Raw genomic sequence first — 25,654 nt, 5'->3', positions numbered from 1 at the left:
AATAATCAATAATGATTAAAAACATTTCTACTTCAGGAAGTTAATTTTAGTTTTTTAAAAAAAAGAAAAATTAGTGAAATTAATAGTACTGTAATATTTAGCCTAGAGCAGCAAGAGAGACTCTAGAAAAAACCCGTTACACCAAAGAGCTTTTGTGGAAATGAAGAAGAAAAGTTTAGAACTAGTAATTGTCTCTTTTTGCTAGAGGTATCGACGAAACCTATCTCACATTACGAAGATACATGTGGAGAAATTCTATCCTTACACATTCAAATAAATGAATAAAAAGAGAAGTGATAAAAGACCATTAATAGTGTTGCACTTCAAGCACATGATTCGAAGCTGGGATTTTCTCAAATATGAAAAGATCATCCTAAGTTTCACTAAAATTGTCTGCGCGTAGCTAAGAGAATGTAGTAATGTATATATCATAATTTCAATCAAGCGGGAAAAGCACGGAGTTAAAAGACAATCACACTGTCACACATGAGCATAGCATGCTTGTGTACCAGTGTGTATATAACTATATGAAGTCAAACCTCTCAATAATAGGTTTATTTGTCCGAATATTTTTTGATTATTATAGTGAAGTGTTGTTATAGAGAACATATATTATAACATAACATAAAAAATCGACTGCAAAGTGTCAATATATTGAAGTGCTATTATAGAGGATAACTGTTAAAGAGAAGTTTGATTGTACTTGTATCATTTACAGTTCTAGATAAACAATATGTGCAGTGATATCATCATAGCCTGCATCATGGTAACAACATCACCCATGGACGGATCCACCCTTTAGGGTGGGGGTGGTATATCACCTGCTAGGTTGATAAAATTATCATATATTTATGTAAAAAATTTCTTAAACTAGATTAAATATATGATCATGTCACCCCCAGTCGCAAACTAGACAAATGTGCCATGGTTGATAGATATTTCTGAAAACTTTTCTCGTGTGTAAAATTCAAGTTCGAATTTACTTTTTCTTTTTGTTGCGCTTTTTATTTTCTTTATCCCAATCATTTTTCTTTTCGGCTACCTACTAATTTCCTATTTGTCATTTATTATTTTAAATATTTTTTCCTCCAATTTATTATTTTATCTGTGATCTTTAGCAAGAACACTCAAAAAAAGAGCCTCCAAAATTTAAAAATTCCATAAAATAAGCATTTCTCTTAATCTCAAATCTTTTAGTTTTTTTCTTTCAAATATAAAAAAACTTGGGTCTTGATAGGAATTTTGGATTGGGATCAGACTCACTTTTTATAATTTCTTTTTTTATTATAACATAATAATTTGTGCTATTTTATGATTATTAAATACAATTAAAATCTCTTTACTATTAAAATATGATGAATATTTTGCATGCATTGCCTAGAAAAACATGAGATTTATAATTTTAATTTTTGGGATCTTAAAATTTATCTAATTTTGCATTTATTTATGGTGTATAATTTATTTACTGAAGATTATATTTTTCTTATTCTGATTGGTGAAATTCTCTTATTGAAGATGTTATTTTACTTGTGCAAATTTATTTTTAGCATACCAAAAAAAATATAGTTCCCTAGTGAAAATACTGATTTTACTTATAATGTTAATAATAAAGGTGTGACTCCTTTAAAATGCTAATTATTTGCTTCTTGATGTCTAATATATAATTTTCATACGACAACATACCCAATGAAATCCCACAAATAGGGTCTGGAAAAGAGATGTAATTTTTATATTTGCAAATTGCCCGAATAAGCTTAAGAAAAATGAACCGAACAAACTCTATATTAGTTATTAGAAGGTGTACATTAAAGAAAATTGCGGTACCCGCTACCTTCAAATCCTGGATCCGCCTCTGGCATCACCACTAGCTATTTGAATTATCACCAAAATGTTCAAATATTTTTGCCAAATTCATCACACAATGGCAGAGAAGAAACATCTCTTCCCTAAAGACCCTGAGTTAGTCATCTGCCAACCGTAGCCATCTTCAAAGCAGTCAATCTGCCATCAATTGCATGCAACTTACGAGGCAAAGAATAGATAGATATTCTAAATCAAGCCGGAAGTGATAAATAAAGTAATATACCGTATCTAGAACTTCCTCATGATCGTTCACTCCGCCAATTACCCATATATTTCCTCCCACCACAGCTGCTCCGGAGTAACCCCTGGGACTGCTCATCTGCTCTCCCATCACCCATGAACCAAATCGCGGATCAAGTATCTCAACAGATGAAACCATGTTGTCTCCGTCATAACCGCCCAAGGCATATCTGCAAGAATAAATTTATATGTCCGGTTATAATGATCTCCAAGCACAATGTACAACCATAAAATCAGGACCTTATAATATTCTAATTTGGAATACAATATCCACACCAAACATGCCACAATATTCTAATTTAGAATACAATATTTTATTCGCCCCTAAATCTATTATTCAGATAATTTGAGTTTCGATATCAATGAAAAGAACTTTCTAGTTCACTCAGAAAAAAATGATCATTGTCAATCTCAAAAATCTGATTTTCAATATCAAAATAGATGGAATAGCTGTCTCCATTCCTATCACTAACTAAAAAAGTGTCCTCAGAGATAAAATTCCGAATGTCTTCAACGCCGGATAAATAATCAACATTACTATACAGTAGGTATAGGGTCAAATAAATTTATAAAGTAAATATACATGGTAAAATATATTTATAAAGTAGGTATATAGAATAAAATAAATATTTTAATTGTATATGGTGTTAACTGGTGTTTCCAATGGGCTACCGCTTAGATTTCCCAGAAAATCAAGTAATAGTCAAAAGCTGAATCCTATCCTTACCCGTCCCAAATGTTTCTGGTATCACCCATTACCTTAAACCTGCTATTAAAAAAACCCACAAGAAGGGACAAAGTTACCGTGCTAACACATCACCTTCCATCTAACAATCATTTGAGGACCATGAAACACAGTTAAAAGAGTTTGATGGCAAAATTAACATATCTAAGAGAGGCGTCAAACAGAAATGGACTTACAACTTCTCATTATAGGCAACCAAAGAGTGGCATCCCCTCCTCGTTTTCATGCTTCCAACTGTAGTCCATGTTTGTTCCCTCGGGTCGAATCTTTCACCAGATCTAAGTGTTACACAAAATATCACAGTTAGACACAGATGGACTCGGAACAGAATCTAAATCAAAATAAGTGGCATTATTAGGTAAAAGCACCATATGGTCATACATCCACACTCAATAAAACCGTAATATGAAGCATTACCAGTCACATTTGATGTGAACCACCACATAAACTTTTGATGTGTTAATAGCATTCCATAATTGCTAATATGTATAGACTAATAAACATCAAGATTTTCTCCCCGGAAACTGTTTATACAGAAGAAGAAATGTTATTGTATTGAACTCCAAAATTTTTGTTGTAACGAGTACTTTAATCTAAAAACTCTACATGCTATCGAAAGTAAAGCTTCATGCACCACACAAGCACTTTATAAATTTTCAGCTTTGTTTTATTCAAACTGGAGAGGGTATTTCAATTCGTCCATTTCACGTCTCTGAGACTTGGAACTTCTTATAGTGAATATACTAGTAGCTTAGTAATTGTTGGTTCCAAGACTAAGACGTGATAACTCTTCAAAATAGGTTCAAATTACAGCATGGAAAACAAAAACTCATGAATGGTTAACCTTCTAACTAGGAGCTGAAAATGCCATACGGGGAAAAATGTGCACCAAGCAGAGTGTATGACTTTCCCAAAATCTATGTATGCTTCACTATTGAGGTAATCACAGCGGACTTATGGAACTAAGAGAAATGCAATGCTAGTCTATTAACGCGTAAGGATGTTACTTGTTTTATGTAGAAAATTGATATTCTGAATTTTATTTCGGCCTTCTACTATAGATACAAAACAAGCTTAGTTAACGTAAAAAGAATAAACCTTACTTGATCAGAAAAGACAAAGGGATTTAAGAATAACCTACACAATTACACCGTCCTACATAAGATGACAGGGTTACCCATAAACTAAGTTTCTAAACAAACTGGATATATAAAAACACAGGTATGGACTTATGCCCGGGGGGAGGCACAGATGCTTCATAGAGACGTGCTACACAATAAAGTGGATATGATTTGACGCATGCAACAATGGATGACTACAATGAATTACAGGAAAATCACGGGAACTCGAGGCTTAAGGAAGACTGAAAGACAAAAGATACAAATTAGCAACGCTACTGATTCTTACTTCAGATAAGCCTTCCCATCATAACCACCAACAACATATATAGCACCATGAATATCTGCTGCTGCAGCAGCAAACCGCTGCAAAAGATGCAAACAACCCATGTCAGTTGAACTGAGCAAACTTCAGGATAAATCATACTTGCATCTAGCTTATCTAAGGAAAAATAAGACACTCTTCTAGTTAACAGATCAACATGCTTGGTGTTACCAACATAAATCACTCATGTACAACAGCGCAAACTGTAAATAACTGTATGATACCTTTTTCATCATTGCCCGAGCAGAGATCCAATTTCCAATGTTAAAATCAAACATTTCCACCTCTGAAAAACATTGAGCACCATTTCCACCACCAATAGCAAAAATTTTATCATTCAAAGAAGCTCCAGCTAAGCTCCCCTTCTTCTCATTTAGGGAAGGTTGTTGTATCCATTGATTTCTCAATGGACTGAATGATTCAACTAGAAATGAGCAAATATTGTTAACATATTTCTATTGTAAACAGACAAAAATAGTGGAAGAAACAATCCCGATTCTTATACCTGTATTGAACCACACATCACCATATACCCCACCAAGTACAAAAATTTCACCATTTAATTTCACTGACGATGCATGCGACCTTGAAAAGGTCATTGGGCTAAGTGTTTCCACACGATCGTGCAAAGGGAAGTAGGAATCCAAGGATGGAAGCCATGAAGAACCATCATATCCTCCTACAATGACCACAGATTCCTCAAAATTCCTTGAGGAATACAATGGCTCGGGTTCCAATCTATTATGCATGTTCATCAACTGTCGAAGCTCCAATCTGGAATGAACCTGATAATGTAACAAGCACATAAATTTGAGGAACTGAAAGCTCATATAATTCAAGGGAAAAGAAGGTCAATTCACTGTAGCAGGTTTAGCATTAGCATAGAAATTTCTTACTTTTACGTTCTGTTGGCTACCTCTCAGAACTATGACCAAACACAAAGATACAAATAGATAATTTTAGGCAAAGTTCACATCTTAGGGACATAAGCACCAATTAGGAAGACATTTCAGTAAATAAGCCATAACATAACTAGAGTAAACCATAAAAATATTTGGAAGCCTTCTCTAGAAGTATCCGATTTTAGTGCATAATTAACATGGAATTGGTTAGCTCAAAAGCCCAGAAACGTCTGTGACACCCTATAAATAATTGCAGTTGATTCTCTATACAAACATCCTTGGGGAGACGCAACGCCCAAGCTGCCTCAGATTCAAATTTAATGTCCATGTCTCCTCTTCTCTGCCAAAATAACTTCCATTTTCTTAAGGTATGAGAATAAACCATCCAACATAAAAAAGGCTCCATGTAAACCACAATACTCTTCATAATTATTTTCCCCTATTTTATTACTAAAAAACAAAAGGTAACATGTAGATCAATATGTATCCTTACAAAATACTAAATGACACTCCATGGCCCCCTTTATTATTTTTTGACAGAAATACACTCCATGCCATTTTAACCGTCTAACTTGACATACGACTAATTTTTTTTCTGAGGGGACTATTAAAAGAAGAGTTAAATTGCTTATTATCTTTTGGGGAACATGTCGAGTCATTTGCGTGTTTTGAGAATGAAGTAGGAAAAGGGTTGCATAAGAAGGGTAAACGATGGCCTTTGGAAACAGTTTCCAGTATACTACAAGAGAACATCTTATACTACATCTTTTAGGCTTAGTACTAAATTATAAATTAGTATCCGAAAGAATTATTCACTTAAGAAAAAGGAGATCCCCAACCAAAAGAGTTCATAGCTGAAACAGAAGGTGCAAGGAGGATTCTAGGACAAAACATATTTGAGCATTAAATGAACCAGCACAATAAAAAAATTAGGTTTCAGAGAGTGGCATGCACATACCAGCTCTTGCTCCAAAGACATTATTTTCAGGTCTTGTTCCAACTTAGACCTCTTCAATCCCTCCACTTCTCCAATTAACTTCAAAGATAATTTATTATGGTCTATTAGTAGCAGCAAAAGGGAGGAAAGTTCAGGCAAACCAGACCGGTCAAAGGAACAATTTAATTTACCTTAGCTACAACGGCTAAAAGTTCAGAAGGGTCCACTTGTTGGGGTATCTCCAGCACTTCGGAATTTCTATCTTCAGAACCAATGTTAACAGATAAAAATGTCTGAGAAGTATCTCTTTCTTCCTCCTTTAAGCCCATCAGACTTTTTGGTCCATCATCCGGCATTTCGACATTATCATTGCCCGTAGAGGATTCTGAATTCTGACTTTCTCCACACGGTGACTCCCATTCAATTTTCAGTTCATTCATCTGCTGAAGATTCAACTCAGAAGTAGTGATTTCAGAATGCTCACTCTCTTGTTCTGTGTATTGCCTTTCAAACAACTTGCTCTGCTGACTGGGGGAGATTGACTCGTTCTGCAGTGAAGAATAGATAAATCTCGATGTCAATTCAACAGGTTCTTCATGATCCGCTAAGTCCCACGCCTGATACTTATGCCCTTCTTTGTCAACAGAAGATGAAAGGCATAATTCCCAATCCATTCTATTTTTATCTGAGGGTGGTGAAGTGGGACTTGAAGATGAGCTCAGCAGCGGATCTATCTTGTCCATGTCAGAAGTTGCATCTAACTTATCCATGTCTGAAGCTGAAGATTTAAACAATGAACTCCACAACTTCTGTGTATAAGACTTGGGTTCGATTACTGCTGTAGATGCACCAGTGCTTCCTAGCACAGAATTCCCACAATTTAGCTTCCTAGTAGTACCAATGGAAGCATCTGCCCAACCACTGTGATCCAAGTGATCCGGTCTTTCCTCTGAATGCCGGTCTTTCATTTCACCTACTGCATCTACTTGTCTAGTCATTGGTAGACTTTTGAAAAGATTGTTCCTCAAAGATGACATTAGAAGGCCAGTAGCTTCATCTAACGCTGGCAAAGATGAAAACAAGTCAACCAATCTTCTGGTTTGGCTTCGATCCAGCTCAAACCAAAAGAGTCCTCGCGCATAATAGTTGTCGCCAATGATTGAGGCAAACTGATCTTCAGTCAAGGGACAATACCTTTGCCGCACTCGGATTCTTACCTTTTCAAAGAAGAGAGCACACTAGGGTTAGTAACCTGGATTTGCTAGTAAATTACAGAAAAACTAGCAAACCAAAGAAAGTAGGACAAATTCTTGTACCTGTGCTGGATATGCTGTACTTTCTGATCCATCAGAAGTCTTAGTCCACCCATATGGATTGATATTCAATTGTCCAGGGCTAGCAGCCTCAAAGATGCCATGGAGCTTACGATCACTATAGTTGAATAGGAATAGTGTTAAACCCATGCTGATTTTCTTCACATACGAGAAATGAGGTTCTGGTAGACCTGTTAACAAGGTCAAGTAAAAAATAAAGGTCCACATTATCTAACTGTTGTGCAATCTTCACCCGATAAAATCGTACCAATACAAGAGTCTGATAATAGAAAACTAACCAAACAGCTGTTTGAGCAGGCATTCCTTATGCGTGACATGCGTGCATCCAAAAATTACTGCTCCAAGGTCGGCCTTTCTCAGATTCCTAGCTGATGCACCACAGTTAACTGTCGACATGGATTTGGTTTTCTCCTTAAGAGCGAGTGTTGTTGTCTTTCTCCCAGCCCCCATTCTTTTTTAACATAAATGACCTGCCAGTCGAGGAGCAAGGATGTTGAAGCCTATGACTTGAAAGAGTTGGTAATCACAATTCTCGTCAAACCTGCACAGCTTGATCTGTACTAGTTAGCACTCAACAACTACCAGAAAAGATTAAAGATCACACACTAAGTAAAGCTCGCTTCTGCCTCTATCATTAACTCTTTATTTTCGAGAATTAAAGTATTGATGAGAAGAACAAAAAAAACACTTGATGCAAGCCAGTGTCAAATCCACATATATCATAAGTATGTTAAAATGTTTATATGCAATCATGAAGGAGGGAATACAAGGTTCAAGTACTTTTTATGAGCATTAACAATGTTAAAAAGCATGCCATGAAAGACGTTTAGGGATGAAATAGCAGATACTTGTTTCTTATGAGCAAAAAAGGTGGCCTTCCTGTTAAGGGCTTTGGGAAGAATTACAAGCTTATCATCAGTGTGAATTCGAAATGCACGATGATGCATTAACTTGTGATAGCATTTAGGAAACTTTGTATAAGGCCGACTTCATAAATGTTCTCTGTGCTTTGTAGTAGAAGAGAAAAACAAAGTAACATCACTAGTAATTAATGTCAGAGGTTCTACAATGTACTCCTATGTGTTTTAATGACCAAAACGAGTAAACAAAGATGTCCAGAATCCAGATTGAGAAAACATGTACTATCTTGAGATCACAAATCCAATCACTAGTTAAGTGCATCATATGAACAAACACAGAAAGGAAGAAGTAACCAAGAGAAACATTTTGTGCGTAGGAAGCACTAATAGGGGGGAAATTGGGAGAATATGTAAGTACAATTCCATGGTAATTGTTGTTACCGAGGAAAAGAATGTGGTTGAGACAAAATCTAATAGGATGATAAGACTCTCTGCTGAAATATTTGTTGAGGTTTTTGTTTTTAAGATGAAATAGTCTTAAAATGAGGGTGAATGGGAAATGGAGGGAAAATGAAATTTTTGAGTAAAATTTTAAGTTTCCCCCTCTTAACAATGAGACATTGTCCCATATTGGAAGAGGAAGAGATTTTTGGTGGGTATATATATAATTGCTCTTCTTGTAGCTCTTAAAGAGTTAAGAAGAAAGCAAGCCTCGCGCCGTCGTCGTCGTCGCTCGCTCGCTCGGCTCGGCTTCGGCTACGGCTTTTGACCACAAGGCAGCCGCCTAATGCTCTTCCCACCATGATTGTGCTTGCTCCACAAACAAGCTAATGCTTGCTCCACCATGGAGGGTGGACGATTGTTCTTCTTCAACATTGGCTGCTATATATATATGCTAGGGTGGAGCCTAATGCTTTTCCCACCAGAACAATCGTCCACCCTCCATGGTGGAGCAAGCATTAGCTTGTTTGTGGAGCAAGCACAATCATGGTGGGAAGAGCATTAGGCGGCTGCCTTGTGGTCAATCATGGTGGGAAAACCAAGCTGTTCCAATGGTGACTGCCAACGCATCGACAAGCCGAACACCGGCGTTGGCACCGGCAGAAAAACCCGAAAAATTTTTCGGGATTGATTTCAAGCGCTGGCAGCAGAAGATGTTCTTCTACTTAACTACGTTATGTCTACAGAAGTTCATCAAGGAAGATGTTCCTGATCTGCCAGATAAAACTCCAGAAAATGAACGCTTTCTCGTGATTGAAGCGTGGAAGCATTCTGATTTTTTATGCAAGAATTATATTCTTAGTGGACTGGATGATAATCTGTATAATGTATACAGTAGCGTGGAGACGTCAAAAGAATTGTGGAATGCGCTTGAAAAGAAATATAAAACTGAAGATGCCGGGATGAAGAAATTCGTTGCCGCAAAATTTTTGGACTACAAAATGGTAGATAGCAAGTCTGTTATTACCCAAGTCCAGGAATTGCAAGTGATTATTCATGATCTACTTGCTGAAGGTCTTGTCATCAACGAAGCATTCCAAGTAGCAGCAATGATTGAGAAGTTGCCTCCGTTGTGGAAGGACTTCAAAAATTATTTGAAACACAAACGAAAGGAAATGTCCCTTGAAGATCTCATTGTTCGGTTGAGAATCGAAGAGGACAATAAAGCTGCTGAAAGGAGAGGCCGTGAAAATTCAACAATAATGAGAGCAAATATTGTTGAAGCTAACAAAAAGAGGAAGAAGACTTCTGGTCCGAAATACAACCCAAGCAAGAAGCGGTTCAGTGGAAACTGCTACAACTGTGGGAAAACTGGACACAAATCTACGGAGTGTCGTGCTCCGAAGAAAGACAAGAAAAGGGGTCAAGCAAACATGGTAGTAAAGCATGATGATGTTGATAACTTGTGTGCCATGCTTTCTGAATGTAACTTGGTGGGAAATCCTAAACTGTGGTGGTTTGATTCAGGAACCACTCGCCATGTTTGTGCAGTTAGAGAAGCTTTTGCTACTTATGCTCCTGCTGGACCCGGAGAGACAGTTTATATGGGAAATGCTTCAACAGCAAAAGTTGAAGGATATGGGAAGATATTTCTGAAAATGACTTCTGGCAAGGTCATGACTTTGAACAATGTCCTTCATGTTCCCGAAATGAGAAAGAATTTAGTCTCTACTGGACTTCTTGTTAAGCACGGTTTAAGTGCATTTTTGTGTCCAACAAGGTTGTCATTAGTAAGAATGAAATATTTGTAGGAAAAGGTTACCTCACCGAGGGCCTTTTCAATCTGAATGTAATGGTTGTGGAAAACAATAATAATATTTCAGCTTCTTCTTACTTACTTGAGTCAAATAATTTATGGCATGTACGTTTGGGTCATGTCAATTATAAAACCTTGCGGAAAATGATTAACTTGGAAGTACTGCCCAAGTTTGAATGCGAAAAATCAAAATGTCAAACATGTGTGGAATCTAAGTATGTTAAACATCCTTATAAGTCAGTTGAAAGGAATTCAAATCCTTTAGACTTAATTCACACAGATATTTGTGACATGAAGTCAATACCATCTCGCGGTGGAAAGAAGTATTTCATAACTTTTATTGACGATGGTACTCGATATTGCTATGTTTACTTACTGAATAGTAAAGATGAAGCAATAGACGCATTCAGGCAATACAAAAATGAAGTTGAAACGCAACTTAACAAGAAAGTAAAAATGATAAGAAGTGATAGGGGTGGTGAATATGAATCTCCTTTTGAAGAAATATGTTTAAAATATGGAATTATTCATCAAACAACAGCCCCTTACATGCCCCAATCTAATGGGATTGCGGAAAGAAAGAATCGCACATTAAAGGAGATGATGAATGCGTTGTTGATAAGTTCTGGTTTGCCACAGAACTTGTGGGGGAAGCCATTCTTACGGCTAATCGAATATTAAATCGAGTGCCCCATAGCAAAACACAATCCATTCCATATGAAAAATGGAAAGGAAGGAAGCCCAACTTGAATTATTTTAAAGTGTGGGGGTATTTGGCAAAAGTGCAAGTTCCTAAACCCAAAAGGGTAAAGATAGGACCGAAAACCGTTGATTGTGTTTTCATAGGATATGCGACAAATAGTAAAGCATATCGATTTCTGATTCATAAATCAGAAAATCCCGACATTCATAATAATACGATTATAGAATCAGATAATGCTGAGTTCTTTGAAAATATATATCCGTATAAAAAGGAATGTGAGTCGTTTGGTAAAGGATCTAAACGACCTCGGGAAGAAACAAAAGAAAGTACATGTAATCAGGAGGATCCAAGACGTAGTAAACGTCAAAGAACGTCTACTTCATTTGGACCAGATTTTGTGACTTTCTTATTGGAGAATGAGCCTCAAACATTTAAAGAAGCTATGACTTCTTCGGAATCATTGTTTTGGAAAGAGGCAGTCAATAGTGAAATAGAATCCATATTGAACAACCATACATGGGAATTGGTTGATCTTCCTCCTGGAAATAAACCTTTGGGTTCTAAATGGATTTTTAAGAGAAAAATCAAAGATGATGGCACTATTGATAAATTCAAGGCAAGACTCGTAGTCAAAGGGTATAGACAACGAGAAGGTCTAGACTACTTTGATACATACTCTCCAGTTACAAGAATTACGTCCATACGGATGTTAGTAGCATTAGCTGCAGTGTATGGTCTTCAAATTCATCAAATGGATGTTAAGACGGCCTTCTTAAATGGAGAGTTGGAGGAAGAAATTTACATGGAACAACCTGAAGGGTTTGTGGTTCCAGGTAAAGAAAAGAAGGTATGTAGACTTGTTAAGTCTCTTTACGGACTAAAACAAGCACCCAAACAATGGCATGCGAAATTTGACCAAACAATGTTGTCAAATGGTTTTAAGATAAATGAATGTGATAAATGTGTGTACATTAAAAATGTTCCAAATCACATAGTCATTGTTTGCCTATATGTGGATGATATGCTGATAATGAGTAATGACATTGCCAACATAAATGCTACTAAGCGTATGCTCAATAGCAAGTTTGATATGAAAGACTTGGGAGTTGCTGATTTAATTCTGGGAATTAAGATCCATAAGACTCCTCAAGGTCTGGCATTGTCACAATCTCATTATATTAAGACAGTACTTGAAAAATTCAAGCACTTGGGCTTTAAAGTTGCAAAGACTCCAATTGACGTGAATCTTGCATTAGTAAAGAATAAAGGCCAAAGCATATCACAATTGGATTATGCTCGTGTGTTGGGATGCTTAATGTATATCATGAATTGTACACGACCAGATATAGCTTGTGCTATAAGTAAACTGAGTCGATATACGAGCAATCCAGGCCAATCTCATTGGATGGCAATGAAACGAGTTTTGGGATATTTAGAACATACCCAGAACTTTGAATTGCACTACAGTAATTTCCCTGCGGTGATTGAGGGATACTGTGATGCAAATTGGATCACCGGTTCAACTGATTCTAAGTCCACAAGTGGATATGTATTCACTATTGGTGGAGGAGCGGTATCTTGGAAGTCGTCCAAACAAACATGTATTGCCCGCTCTACAATGGAGGCTGAATTCATAGCCTTAGATAAAGCCGGTGAAGAAGCTGAATGGCTCCGGAATTTCTTGGAAGACATTCCATTTTGGCCCAAACCGTTGGCACCAATATGCATACATTGTGATAGTCAAGCGGCAATTGGAAGGGCTGGGAGCGTCATGTATAACGGTAAATCTCGTCATATACGACGAAGACATAAAACCGTTAGGCAATTACTCTCTAGAGGAATTATCACGATTGACTATGTAAAGTCAAGTGATAATATGTCGGATCCACTTACAAAAGGCCTAACTAGAGAGGTAGTTGAGAAATCATCAAGGGGAATGGGGCTATGGCCGAGAACAAGTCACTGTGGCGGTAACTCTACCTAGAAGACTGGAAATCCCAAGATCTAGGTTCAAGGAGATCAAACAAAGTCATTAATGACGGTTCAACATTGTCAAATAAAATTTAAGTCCATTCTCGTGATGAGACAATGTTCAGTACCAAGGATAAAGCATTAAGGCTTTTTAATGATTTCTAAATTTGATACGAGGTATATCAAATAGTGTATCTACAGGATGACACGTTTAGAAATCACCTATGTAAGTGTGAAGTGTTAGCCGCTTCAAGGAGAACTTTGTAAGGCCAGTTCTCTACGCACTTATGAAACCAGGCGGTGTTCATGACTGAAACGAACACAACAATGAGAACCAAAGACGGTTAAGGGTTGATTGTGTGACTTATGGTTGTCTAGGTATACACCAAAGATCGACGGTTCAAAGATATCAAATCTACCGATTGACCGAGTATATCCGACATAAGTTTACTACGGAAAGTTCAAAGGGAAACCTACTTATCCAGATGCGATTAATCCTTGCTTGTAAATCACACAGTTTTTCCATGCATACTTCCGTGATATAGCCATTCCCCATTCATGTGGGGGATTGTTGAGGTTTTTGTTTTTAAGATAAAATAGTCTTAAAATGAGGGTGAATGGGAAATAGAGGGAAAATGAAATTTTTGAGTAAAATTTTAAGTTTCCCCCTCTTGACAATGAGACATTGTCCCATATTGGAAGAGGAAGAGATTTTTGGTGGGTATATATATATAATTGCTCTTCTTGTAGCTCTTAAAGAGTTAAGAAAAAAGCAAGCATCGCGCCGTCGTCGTCGTCGCTCGCTCGCTCGGCTCGGCTTCGGCTACGGCTACGGCTTCGGATTCGGATTCGGATTCGGATTCGGATTTGGATTTGGTCAAATGATCGATTGATTAATTAATTTTTTGGACCAAATTTATTTGTTAATAGTAAATATTAACGTAAGATTATCCGCATTTGTAACGGATATTTTTCAATCCGTGTATTGACCACAAGGCAGCCGCCTAATGCTCTTCCCACCATGATTGTGCTTGCTCCACAAACAAGCTAATGCTTGCTCCACCATGGAGGGTGGACGATTGTTCTTCTTCAACACTGGCTGCTATATATATGTGCAGCAGCTGTTGAAGAAAGACACACAACACACAATACACAAGACCAACAAACTGAAAATCGCTCAACAGATTTGGCTATACATTGCACTCCTTCCTCTCAGCATTTCCATACGATTTTCTGAGTTTCTACTCCCTCGTTCTGCATTGTTTTAACTTCAAACAAAGCAACTGTAAGTGTGATTTGCTACCGAACTTTGTGTTCGCTGAAACACTGGGGTTTGAAGTACCGCTACACCAGTGTGTGATTCGTTCTATCCTGGGAGGAAATAATCCATTACCTTGGGTACTAGGAAGGGATTAAATTCCTTAAGGAAACACTGTGAATTCAGTGGGCTCGAATTAATTACTGTTTCATTACGTTAACTTATATTTTGCAGAATTATTATTTACAAATACAGCAATATTGGCGGGACTAACAATATTTCAATTGTCGATCAAAATTTTATTGCTAGAGTTTCTGGAATCTATCGATATAATTTATTTGACCTAGATACCAATGATAAGCCATGAAAGCTTACAAGCAAGCTAAGGAAAAAGCCTCTATAAAAGGATGAGTTCAAGAATGATTGATGCGTGAAACATAGGAATCTATCTTAATACTACAAAATTGGAGGTGACAAACTGTAGCAGTGGGTTTGAAGTATCACACTACGCATGTAAAGCATGAATTATCGATTTCATATTTATTCAAAGCTATTTTAGGTACAGTCCTGTTCAAGGCAACCAAAGGCCACATTTTAGCCATTGCAAAGGAAAATGCAAAGATTAACTTAAGTTCAAGATTATGCTGATTGTGCTGCTCTTGAAAGAACTTCCTTGCTGTAAAACAAAGGGAAGTTTGATTATTACTTACACAAACCACAGGAAGTAGACTACTGATCACTGAAGCGAAGGAAAATACAGCAACTAGTGAAAGACCGTGGAGGGTTAAGGCCTCCAAGTACAACCTTTATCTACAAAGAAGCTTACAGGTCACAGCATTATAAACAAAAAGCAATGGAGCCAAAAAAAAAAAAAAATACACAGTTCATAGAAATTTTGAGCAGCTCTAGAGAAACAGAACAACGGACAATGTGCCAAGGATAATAAAATAGCTCGGCAACAAAAAGTAAGAAAGGAAGAGGTAGGCCAAAATCTACATTCTACAACTACAACATAAGTTAACAAGAGTAGTCCACGTAAGCTTATGGAGTCATAATGCTTAGAACTTTTATGGAGTTATAATTGCAAATTATAACAGGTTGTATTAATCTTAACCGCAGTGATGTCATTCTAAGAATCAAATAGTTTGGTCTTATTACTCCGTTGCTTGACAAACTCAAAATATTTCACAAGATTTGAGAAAAACAATCTTCTTTTCAAGACTGAAAAATCTAACCTCAAACAACCCATAATGACTTCACAAGATACATAAGCAAAAAAAGGAAACAAATTGTTGCTAAACTGCAATGTGCAGATTAGACAATAATGTCCAGCTCTATACCTTGAGGCAGCAGCACAACATCGCTAGTAATATCTTATACATTAGACAAGTACTGAAACATACGAAAAGCCTAGCGTAAGAGCAAAATTTTTGGAATCAAGTAAATGCGATTTGCTCAAATAAAACAGAAAGAACCAAGTCAAAACAAAACGTAACTCCTCATTTACAAATCACACAAATGTATGCTGCAGCAGACATAGCTCCTACTAGAGCAGAAGCAGCTACTGCGAAACCCTTAGTTTGCCATTTCAAAGCCAAAATTGAAAGCAAAACCAGAAATCTAATCAAAATCTGGCGGAAAACATTTCTTTCTGAAGGTTTGGAAAAACTTCACCCTGAAAGTGAGATAGTTTCATTACGCGAAAGGAAAAACTTGTTTTGCTTCTCTAAAATGAGACATGATTCTGAAGACAAAATTTAACAGAAATTTAGGAGGAAAAGCTCTCGTATTAGTCTAAATAGAGCTTGCACTTCAAATAAAAGATAAAAACAAACAGCAGGAAATATATTAACCTACAACCAGGCAAAGGAATAGCAAAAACTACACCGAGAAAACAGCATTATAGATATATTCCAATAGAAAGTTAAAGGAAAAACAGTGTTAGAAAGGAAAAATAAACTTTTCTCTTAATCGCTTCTAGGAACAGTGAAAGTACATCAGCACTCAAATAATAATGGATAAAACAGAGATTTTCAAAGACGATCACGTATAAAACACCTATATCTATGCAAATATCCACATAATCGTTCAATAAAAAACATAAGAAGCGATCATTAAGCGTGAAAATGATAATAAAAATTACCTCTTCACGTTTCAAGTGAGAAGAGAAGGAGGATAAGAAACCTTCAAAGGATGAGAGAGCGAAACTGGTGAGAAGAGTGTGACTGTGTAAGTAACTATTTAGAGAAAACTTGAAGAATCAGAGCGAAAACAACTTATGAAAGTTTTTAGAATGATATTTAATGCTCTAGAGTTCAGGAAAAGAAAGCGAAGTGGAGAGACACTAGGGTGCCTGTAACCGTACTTATTTTCTTTTTCTGTTTCTTATTGGAATCAAAAGGAGTTTAATTACGTATACTTTAGAGAAGATTTTCACTCTTCAGTTAAATGCTTCTTCTCATCCTTTTTTTTTGTTAGTTTAACTTTAAAAAAAGTTTGATCAAACATATTTGGCACTTTAAAAACCTCAGAAATTACTCTTATTTAGCTAGTTTTGGTTCCAACCTTACTACTTTAAATGGCATATGTAGTCACAGTTATTCATTTAAGTAAAAAAATGACTATCTTAGTCAAATACTCGTATAATTTATGCTATCAAATCAAATAATTTCTTACTAGGTGTGTTAAATCTTAAATAACTTCTAAGAATAATCAAACTAAATAGTGTAATAAATGATTTACTCCGTAGTTTGTATTTGCTATAAAAATTTCTTATAATTGATTTCTCAACTAACTTCATAATGCGGAAACGCTCTGCATTGCGGATCGTTATAACCTAAAAGCATTCCGAAATACGCATGAGAGCCCGTTTGGATTTAGCTGATGAGCATTAGTTATTAGTTACTGAAAAACACTTTTAAGTGTTGAAACTGATTTAATAAATAAACAGTTACGTATTTGGATACAGGTACTGAAATTAATAATAAGCTGTTGCAATATGCTGATAAGCTCTTTTTATGTTAAAATGACTTAAATAACCTTATAATTATTTACACTTATAAGGGCATAATTTTTTCAAAATTTTAAATTCCAGATTGATTCAAATACAAAATATTTTATTTGTCATTTTATTTTAAATATAAATATACTTAGATAAGATAATTTTTATGATAAATATAATTTATTTTATGATAAGCATATAATTATAAGTTATAATAGTTAATAAATTGACAAAAGTTTCTCAGTAAAAAATAAACTTAAATAGGACAAAATATTTGAAGAGAAACAAACATTGTCTTCGTCAACACAACACTTAGAAAGCAATACACCAAAATTTTTGATATTTCTTCATTTATTACATACAGTTCAAAGATTAATACACAATCACATAGATACAAATATGCAAAGGAATAGAGAATTTGCAGGGGGTTAGGTTGAAACAATACTTGAGGTAGTGAGTATAGATGTAAGAGTTTTTTTTCTAAAAAAAATATTTTTAGGATAAAATAGTAAAAAATTTGGTCAAATTTAAAGTGCTTATAAGCTAAAAATTCATAAATTAAGGGTGACCAACTTATGGCTTTTGACTTATTTTTGACTTATAAATACTTGCTTATAAACACTTTTAACTTTACCAAACGCGTAAATAAGTCGAAAAATATTTATAATCTAGTTTGACCGGCTTATAAGGTTAGCCAATACTCAAAAGTTTACTAATTAAGGTGGTGAGCTTAAATGCAATTGAGCGAATTGACCGCCTTAACCTCGAAATCCTTGTACGCCGGTTCTCTTTCATTTTTGTCCTTTCTATAGGCCCTTTAGGATTCAACATTTGGTCATATTTGCTACTGTTTGCTTTTTATCTGTTCAATCTTTTTTTAACTGTTTTTGGCATAAGGAACAAAATTGCAAGGGATTGTGATGGGTTGTGACAACTGACATGTGAGGTCAATAAATTCAAATTTTATTTCTATATAAAGTAAATGAACAAACAAATAGGAAAAAAGTTCTTTTGTACTCCATGTCCTAATTTTATGTGATATTTTTATTTTATTTTGGAGATTCAAATTTTTTAATTTTAATAATGTATTTGAATATACTTGAAAACTACATAAACAGTATTATAATTTACAATAATTAATCATTTAAAATATTTAAAAGGCATATGAAAAAATTACGGTTAAAGAACGGCTAGTTTGACTCTCAAAATTTGAACATTGTCGTATAAATTAAAACGGAGAAAATTTTTATTTCGAGATAATTAGTCCTACTTTTCATTAGGAAAAAGTTACCACTCTTTAGATGTAGCATTTTGAAAAAGATTTTAGTTGCATTGAAATCCTGCGAAAATGAAAAAGATCTTTTAGAGTCATACTGGTTTTAAGTTCTAGTTCTGCGATCAAAGTTTCTTTTACTCTCTCCGGTCAGTTTGTTTGGATGGTTGTTATCGATTGTATTGTATCGTATTGTTACTTTAAATACAATATTTATTTTGATTGTAACTTAAATTTTGTTGTATCGTATCGCTAAATCCGTCGTTACGTAACGACGAAAAATGTCACTTTATAGAACGATCGATTTGGTGTGGTAGCATCGTTTCTTTATTTTTTCTCTCATCTTGCCCTTTTTTATTATTAAATAATCTCAATTTATCCTTTACCCTATATTTTTATATAATAATATTATCTCGTACCTTACTCTTTTTTTATATAATATTGCAAGTTTATTCTTCATATTGTTGGTGCATGACATCATAAAATGATAGCAAACAATACAATCTATCCAAACATTGTATACATCAAAACGATATAGTACAGTACAATATAATACAATACAATACATTATGAAACGATAGATAACAGTCATCCAAACAAGCTGTTAGTATTTTTCTTGTGGTCCACAATATTTTAATTTTTTTCAGATTTCAAGAAGGAATTAACTTTTTTTTTTCAAAGTTGCCCTTGGAATAAAGAGCCTAGGAGTATTTGTTATATTTTTAATGCACATATTAAGGTTAATGTGGTCATTTTTATTATTAATTAATGCTAAAACGTGAATTCCTTAATATGTGTTAAAAAAGTCGTCTCCTAGGGATTTTTTTACTTTTAGCCCGCACCAAAAATTATTAATATTCGATAGCCGAAAAAGTGTATAAAATTTGTATAATTTTTGTATATAACATACATGTATAGGAAAAAATACGACATGACACGTGGCCGCTCAAATATATATATATATATATATATTTTTCGACTATTATTTTAAGAGCGGCAATACAATGTCATTTTTTCAAAAATTAATTAAAGTGGACAGGAGGGAGTAATGAATTTCTTCATTTTTTGCTACTTTTTTAATTCACTACTTTAAGAGCATGTTTGGAAAGTCACCTAAGAATTGGACTTGGGTGTAATTTAGTGTAATTACATAGTTTGACATGTTTGTTTGACCAAGTAGTTACTTGATCAGCATGAAATTTGGTATAATTGGAGAGGTGTAATTACACTCTCCAATTCTCAAGGAGAAGGTGGGAATTGGTGGTAATTATATTGTTTAATTACAAGGTTATTTTTTAATTTCTTTACTATTTGTTTTTAGTTTAATTTATTTTCTTTATAACTTTTTATTTCCATTATTTTAATTTCTTTTCATTTTAAATTTTTTAAATTTTATTTTTACTTTTTAATTTCTTTTTTAATTTTAAATTATTATTATTTTTGTACATTATGTACGCCCGGGCGTTTGAGGCGTAAGCCCCAGAGACTTTTTCAAATTAAAATAAATTTTGTTGAATAAGTACTTCATATAATACCCAAATTATCAAAAGTCACCTTGTAATTACTCAAATTTTTTAAAAAGGAACTGAAATGTATTAAATTTAAAAGTCAAGACCTTTTTTATTGATTGAATCCCTAATTTATAGTCTTTCTCAATTCTTTATCTTGTCCGCTAGTCTGCTAATATCTCCCAAAAGAAAAGAATATTCAATTTTTTTTACAAATACAAAGAGAACTTCATTCTCTTTCGTAGCAACAAGTTCAAAGTTCAAATTGCAGGTAGAAAACTTTATTTTTTTCGACTCAAGTTACTTGTGCTTGTAAGTAGCGTATAATATAGATTGTTTTGATTAGTTTTTTGTGGGGATGGAGCGTGCGCGCGCACACACATATATATTTTCTTTAATTTTTATGCAATTTTACCTGTTTATAAATATTTAATGTAATTATATTATTTTATAAAATATTAAAAATTAAATATCCATGAGGCTTACGCCCCATGCCTCGGGGCTTACGCCTCACTGAGGCATATGTAAAACGTTTTGCCTTACGCCCACGCCTGTAAAACACAGTATGTAAGACATGATTTTACCAAAATATTCTTGCCACTTAATTAGACTGAGTTTTGATCAATATTCTTATATGTTCTCCTAGTAATTTTACCTCAGAGAATTGCAACACGTCACCTAATACATTCACTAATGAATTAAGTCCAGCACAATCGTATAGTTCACACATTTTAGTTGTAAGCTACACAATGCAATTATTTTTCATTTCAGAACACCCCTCCTCGCCGACCCACCACCCACTGGTTTGAAATAGGCTAAGAAAATCGGGATTATTACACAAATAGTCGATTAAATTTATTGTTTAATTTTTCTAGTCGATATATAAATTATACGCAATTATACATATATTATACATGTATTATATGTTGGGATTAAAGATTCGTGAATGAGAAATGGAAGAAAGAAAGTGGAGGAAAATTGAGCTCCATTTTGCTTTGGAAAGAGCAAAGTGTCCCTCATTGGTGGTGAAAAGAAAAATAAATTCTCTTGGTGTTAAATGGGTTGGAAAGAAAGTAAGCCTCGCGCTGCCGTCGCTCGACTCGGCTCCGGATTGATGGATTGATTAATCTTTTTGGACAGTTTTTTTTAATTATTTAATTAATTAACAAAAATTCAACCCGAAATAACCCATAACCCGCGACCCGATCCGATGTTTGTGGATTGACTCTGGAGCCACTCGACATGTTTGTGCTGTCAAAGAAGCATTTGCGATTTACTCTACTGTTGGTCCTAGAGAAGAGCTTTCCATGAGAAATACTGCAACAACCAAGATTGAAGGTTATGGGAAGATATTCCCGAAGATGACTTCCGGCAAGGTGTTAACACTCAACAACGTTCTTCATGTTCCTACTATTAGGAAGAATTTAGTTTCTACTTCTTTACTTGTTAAGAATGGATTCAAATGTGTATTTGTTTCTGACAAAGTTGTTGTAAGCAAGAATGAAATGTATGTTGGAAAGGGCTACCTCACAGAGGGCCTTTTCAAACTAAATGTAATGGTTGTTGACAGTATGAATAAAGTTTTAGCTTCTTCTTATTTATTGGAGTCAAATGATTTATGGCATATTCGATTAGGACATGTCAATTATAAAACCTTGCGAAAGTTAATTAATTTAGAAGTATTGCCTAAATTCGAGTATAATAAATCAAAATATCAAATATGTGTTGAATCTAAGTTTGTAAAATATCCTTATAAGTCTGTTGAAAGGAATTCAAATCTTTTAAACTTAATTCATACTAACATTTGTGATATGAAATCGACACCATCTCGAGGTGGGAAAAAGTATTTTATTACTTTTATTGATGATTGCACTCGATATTGTTATGTTTATTTGCTTAATAGTAAGGATAAAGCAATTGAAGCATTTAAGCAATACAAGAATGAAGTGGAGAATCAATTGAATAGAAAGATCAAAATGATTAGGAGTGATAGGGGTGGAGAATATGAATCTCTGTTTGCATAAATATGTTCGGAATATAGAATTATCCATAAACTACTGCCCCCTACACACCTCAATCCAATGGAATTGCGGAAAGAAAAAACCAGACTTTAAAGGAAATGATGAATTCTTTATTAATAAGTTCCGGATTACCGCAGAGTTTGTGGGGGGAAGCTATCCTTACAGCTAACCGAATACTCAACAGAGTACCCCATAGCAAAACGCAATCAATTCCATATGAAAAATGGAAAGGAAGAAAACCCAACTTGAAATATTTCAAAGTGTGGGGGTGTTTAGCAAAGGTACAAGTACCTTTACCCTAAAGGGTAAAAATCGGACCAAAAACTGTGGATTGCATTTTTATTGGATATGCTACAAACAGTAAAGCATGTCGGTTTTTGGTTCATAAATCTGAATCCTGAAATTCATGTTAATACGGTAATTGAATCAGATAATGCTAAATATTTTGAAAGCATCTATCTGTATAAAACTGAATGCGACGTTAAGTGAAAGACCTAAACGACCACGGAAAGAACCAAAGAAAAATATTCCAAGTGAAGAAGATCCAAGGCGTAGCAAACATCAAAGAACATCTACTTCCTTTGGACCAGATTTTGTGATATTCTTGCTTGAAAATGAGCCTCAAACATTTAAAGCAGCTATGTCATCTTCTGATTCAATATTTTGGAAAGAGGCAGTCAATAGTGAGATTCAATCAATTTTAGATAACCATACATGTGAATTGGTTAACCTTCCTCCAGGAAATAAGCCTTTAGGTTCGAAATGGATCTTTAAACGTAAAATAAAAGCCGATGGCACTATTAACAAATATAAGGAAAGACTTGTTGTCAAAGGTTATAGACAAAAGGAAGGCCTTCACTACTTTGACACTTACTCGCCAGTAACGAGGATACCATCTATTAGGATGTTAGTGGCACTAGCGGCCGTGTATGGTCTTGAAATCCATCAAATGGATGCTAAAACAGCTTTCTTAAATGGAGAATTAGAGGAAGATATTTACATGGAATAACCTGAGGGTTTTGTGGTAACTGGTAAAGAAAAGAAAGTGTGCAAACTTATTAAGTCACTTTATGGACTTAAACAAGCACTCAAACAATGGCATGCCAAATTTGACCAAACAATGTTGGCAAGTGGGTTTAAAATCAACGAGTGCGACAAATGTATTTACATTAAAAACACTCCAGGTCATGAAGTCATTGTTTGTTTATATGTTGATGACATGTTGATAATGAGCAAAAATATGGCAGATATAAATGCTACTAAGCGCATGTTGGCTAGCAAATTCGATATGAAAGACTTAGGAGTTGCTAATGTGACCTTAGGAATCAGAATTCACAACACTCCACAAGGTCTAGCATTATCACAGTCTCACTATATTGAAAAGGTACTTGACAAGTTACAAGTATTTGGATTTCAAAATTGTCAAAACTCCAATTGACGTGAGTTATACACTTCAAAAGAATGAAGGTGAAAGTAACTCATAATTGGACTATGCAAGAGTATTGGAAAGTTTGATGTATATCATGAATTGTACACGACTAGATATAGTATGTGCTATTAGTAAACTGAGTCGATTTACAAGTAATCCCAATCAAATACATTGGATGGCATTGAAACGAGTTTTGGAGTATCTGAAACATACCCAAAATTACGCTTTGCATTATAACAAATATCCCTCCGTGATCGAGGGATATAGTGATGCAAATTGGATCACCGGATCATCTGAAGTTAAATCCACGAGTGGATATGTTTTCACAATTGAGGGTGGAGAAATATCTTGGAAATCATCCAAACAAACGTGCATCGCCCGTTCTACAATGGAATATGAATTCATATCTTTAGATAAGGTCGGTGCAGAAGCTGAATGGCTCCGGATTTTCTTGGAAGATATTCCATTTTGGCCCAAACCTTTGGTACCAATATGTATACATTGTGATAGTCAAGCGGTAATAGGCAGGGCAGGGAGCGTTATGTATAATGAAAAATCTCGTCATATGACGGAGACACAATACCATTAGACAACTACTCTCTAGTGGTATTATCACGATTGACTACGTAAAGTCAAGAGATAACGTATCGGATCCACTTATAAAAGGTCTGTCTACAGAGGCAATTGAAATATCATCAAAGGGAATGGGGTTAAGGCTTAGGACAAGTCATCATGGCAGTAACTCTACCTAGCAGACTGGAGATCCCAAGAGCTAGGTTCAAAGAGATCAAACAAAGTTATGAATGACGGTTCAACATTATCAAATAACTCAACCTATTCTCGTGATGAAGATAATGTTCAGAAATCGAGGTAAAGCATTAAGGCTTTTTGATGAGTCAATAAAGATTAAAGCTTTTTAATGATTTGCTAAGTTTGGCTGGATATGACCAGATAGTGTGTCTATAAAATTACACGTTTAGAAATCACCTATGTGAGTGTGAAGTGTAAGCCGTTTCAAGGAGAAAGAAAGTAAATACCCATTCTCTAAGCACTCATGAAATCAGGCGGTGTTCATGGCTGAAACGAACACAACCGTGAGAACCATAGATGGTTAAGGGTTGATTATATGACTTATGTTGTCTAGGTATACAACAAAGCTCTACGATTCAAAGATATCAAATCTACCGATTGACCGAGTATATCCAATATAAGTTCACTACGGAAAGTTCAAAGGGAAACCTACTTATCGAGATGCAATTAATTCTTGCATGTAAAACACACACTCGTCTGTGCATTCCTTTGTCTTATAGTTATTTTTCATTTATGTGGGGTATTGTTGGGATTAAAGATTGGTGAATGAGAAATAGAGGGAAGAAAGTGGAGGGAAAATGAGCTCTATTTTGCTTTGAAAAGAGCAAAGTGTCCCTCATTGGTGGTGGAAAGAAAAATAAATGTGCTTATATTGAGAAAGAACTTCTCTTAGTGTTAAATGGGTTGGAAAGAAAGTAAGCCTCGCGTCGTCGCTCGCTCGCTCGGCTTCGGCTTCGGATTTGGTCAAAGATCGATTGATTGATTAATCTTTTTGGACAAATTTTTTTTCAATGATTTAATTAATTAACAAAAATTCAACTCAAAATAACCCATGACCCGCGACCCAGTCCGATTCGTTTTCTTTCCAGGATTATTTTAAATTCGTTTTCCCTCAATATTTCAAACAAAAATATTCTCACCTGTTCCAACAACCATGGCTGTTTCTGAAAGGTTGCAAACCTTTTGAGAAATAATGCGAGAAAGTCTATAAATATACTTTGAATCCTAGAATCTTTCCTTATGAAAATTTTCTGCTCATCTTCTTCTTCTTCTTCTTCTGCACAATATTTTTCCAGTGTGTTTTACGACCATTGAGTGG

At 35.0% G+C, this 25,654-nt stretch overlaps 1 protein-coding gene across 6 annotated transcripts; it reads right to left on the bottom strand.

Moving 5' to 3' along the window:
• Nucleotides 1-1,754: 1,754 nt before the first annotated feature.
• On the bottom strand, nt 1,755-16,837 carry LOC107785206 (uncharacterized). 6 transcript variants are annotated; one of them, XM_075252146.1, is made up of 12 exons: nt 16,657-16,837; nt 15,224-15,323; nt 7,743-7,934; nt 7,447-7,634; nt 6,322-7,347; nt 6,152-6,229; nt 4,797-5,076; nt 4,516-4,715; nt 4,256-4,332; nt 3,025-3,126; nt 2,087-2,273; nt 1,755-2,001 (listed from the first exon to the last, which is right to left on the bottom strand). In XM_075252146.1, exons 3-12 carry the CDS (start codon nt 7,912-7,914, stop codon nt 1,915-1,917), a joined length of 2,397 nt encoding a protein of 798 aa, XP_075108247.1. In that variant the 5' UTR covers nt 7,915-7,934; nt 15,224-15,323; nt 16,657-16,837; the 3' UTR covers nt 1,755-1,914. The 6 variants fall into 6 exon arrangements, with proteins under 6 accessions (XP_075108247.1, XP_075108245.1, XP_075108244.1 ...); XM_075252144.1 differs by lacking the exon at nt 15,224-15,323 and adding an exon at nt 15,854-15,905 and having other exon boundaries at nt 7,743-8,005; nt 16,657-16,836; XM_075252143.1 differs by having other exon boundaries at nt 7,743-8,005; nt 16,657-16,836.
• Nucleotides 16,838-25,654: the final 8,817 nt, after the last annotated feature.

The sequence above is a fragment of the Nicotiana tabacum genome, chromosome 4, assembly GCF_000715075.1.
Source record: "Nicotiana tabacum cultivar K326 chromosome 4, ASM71507v2, whole genome shotgun sequence".
NCBI classification, from domain to species: domain Eukaryota; kingdom Viridiplantae; phylum Streptophyta; class Magnoliopsida; order Solanales; family Solanaceae; genus Nicotiana; species Nicotiana tabacum.
The sequence above is the reverse complement of the archived record's forward strand: the minus strand, read 5'-3'. Positions and strand labels throughout refer to the sequence as shown.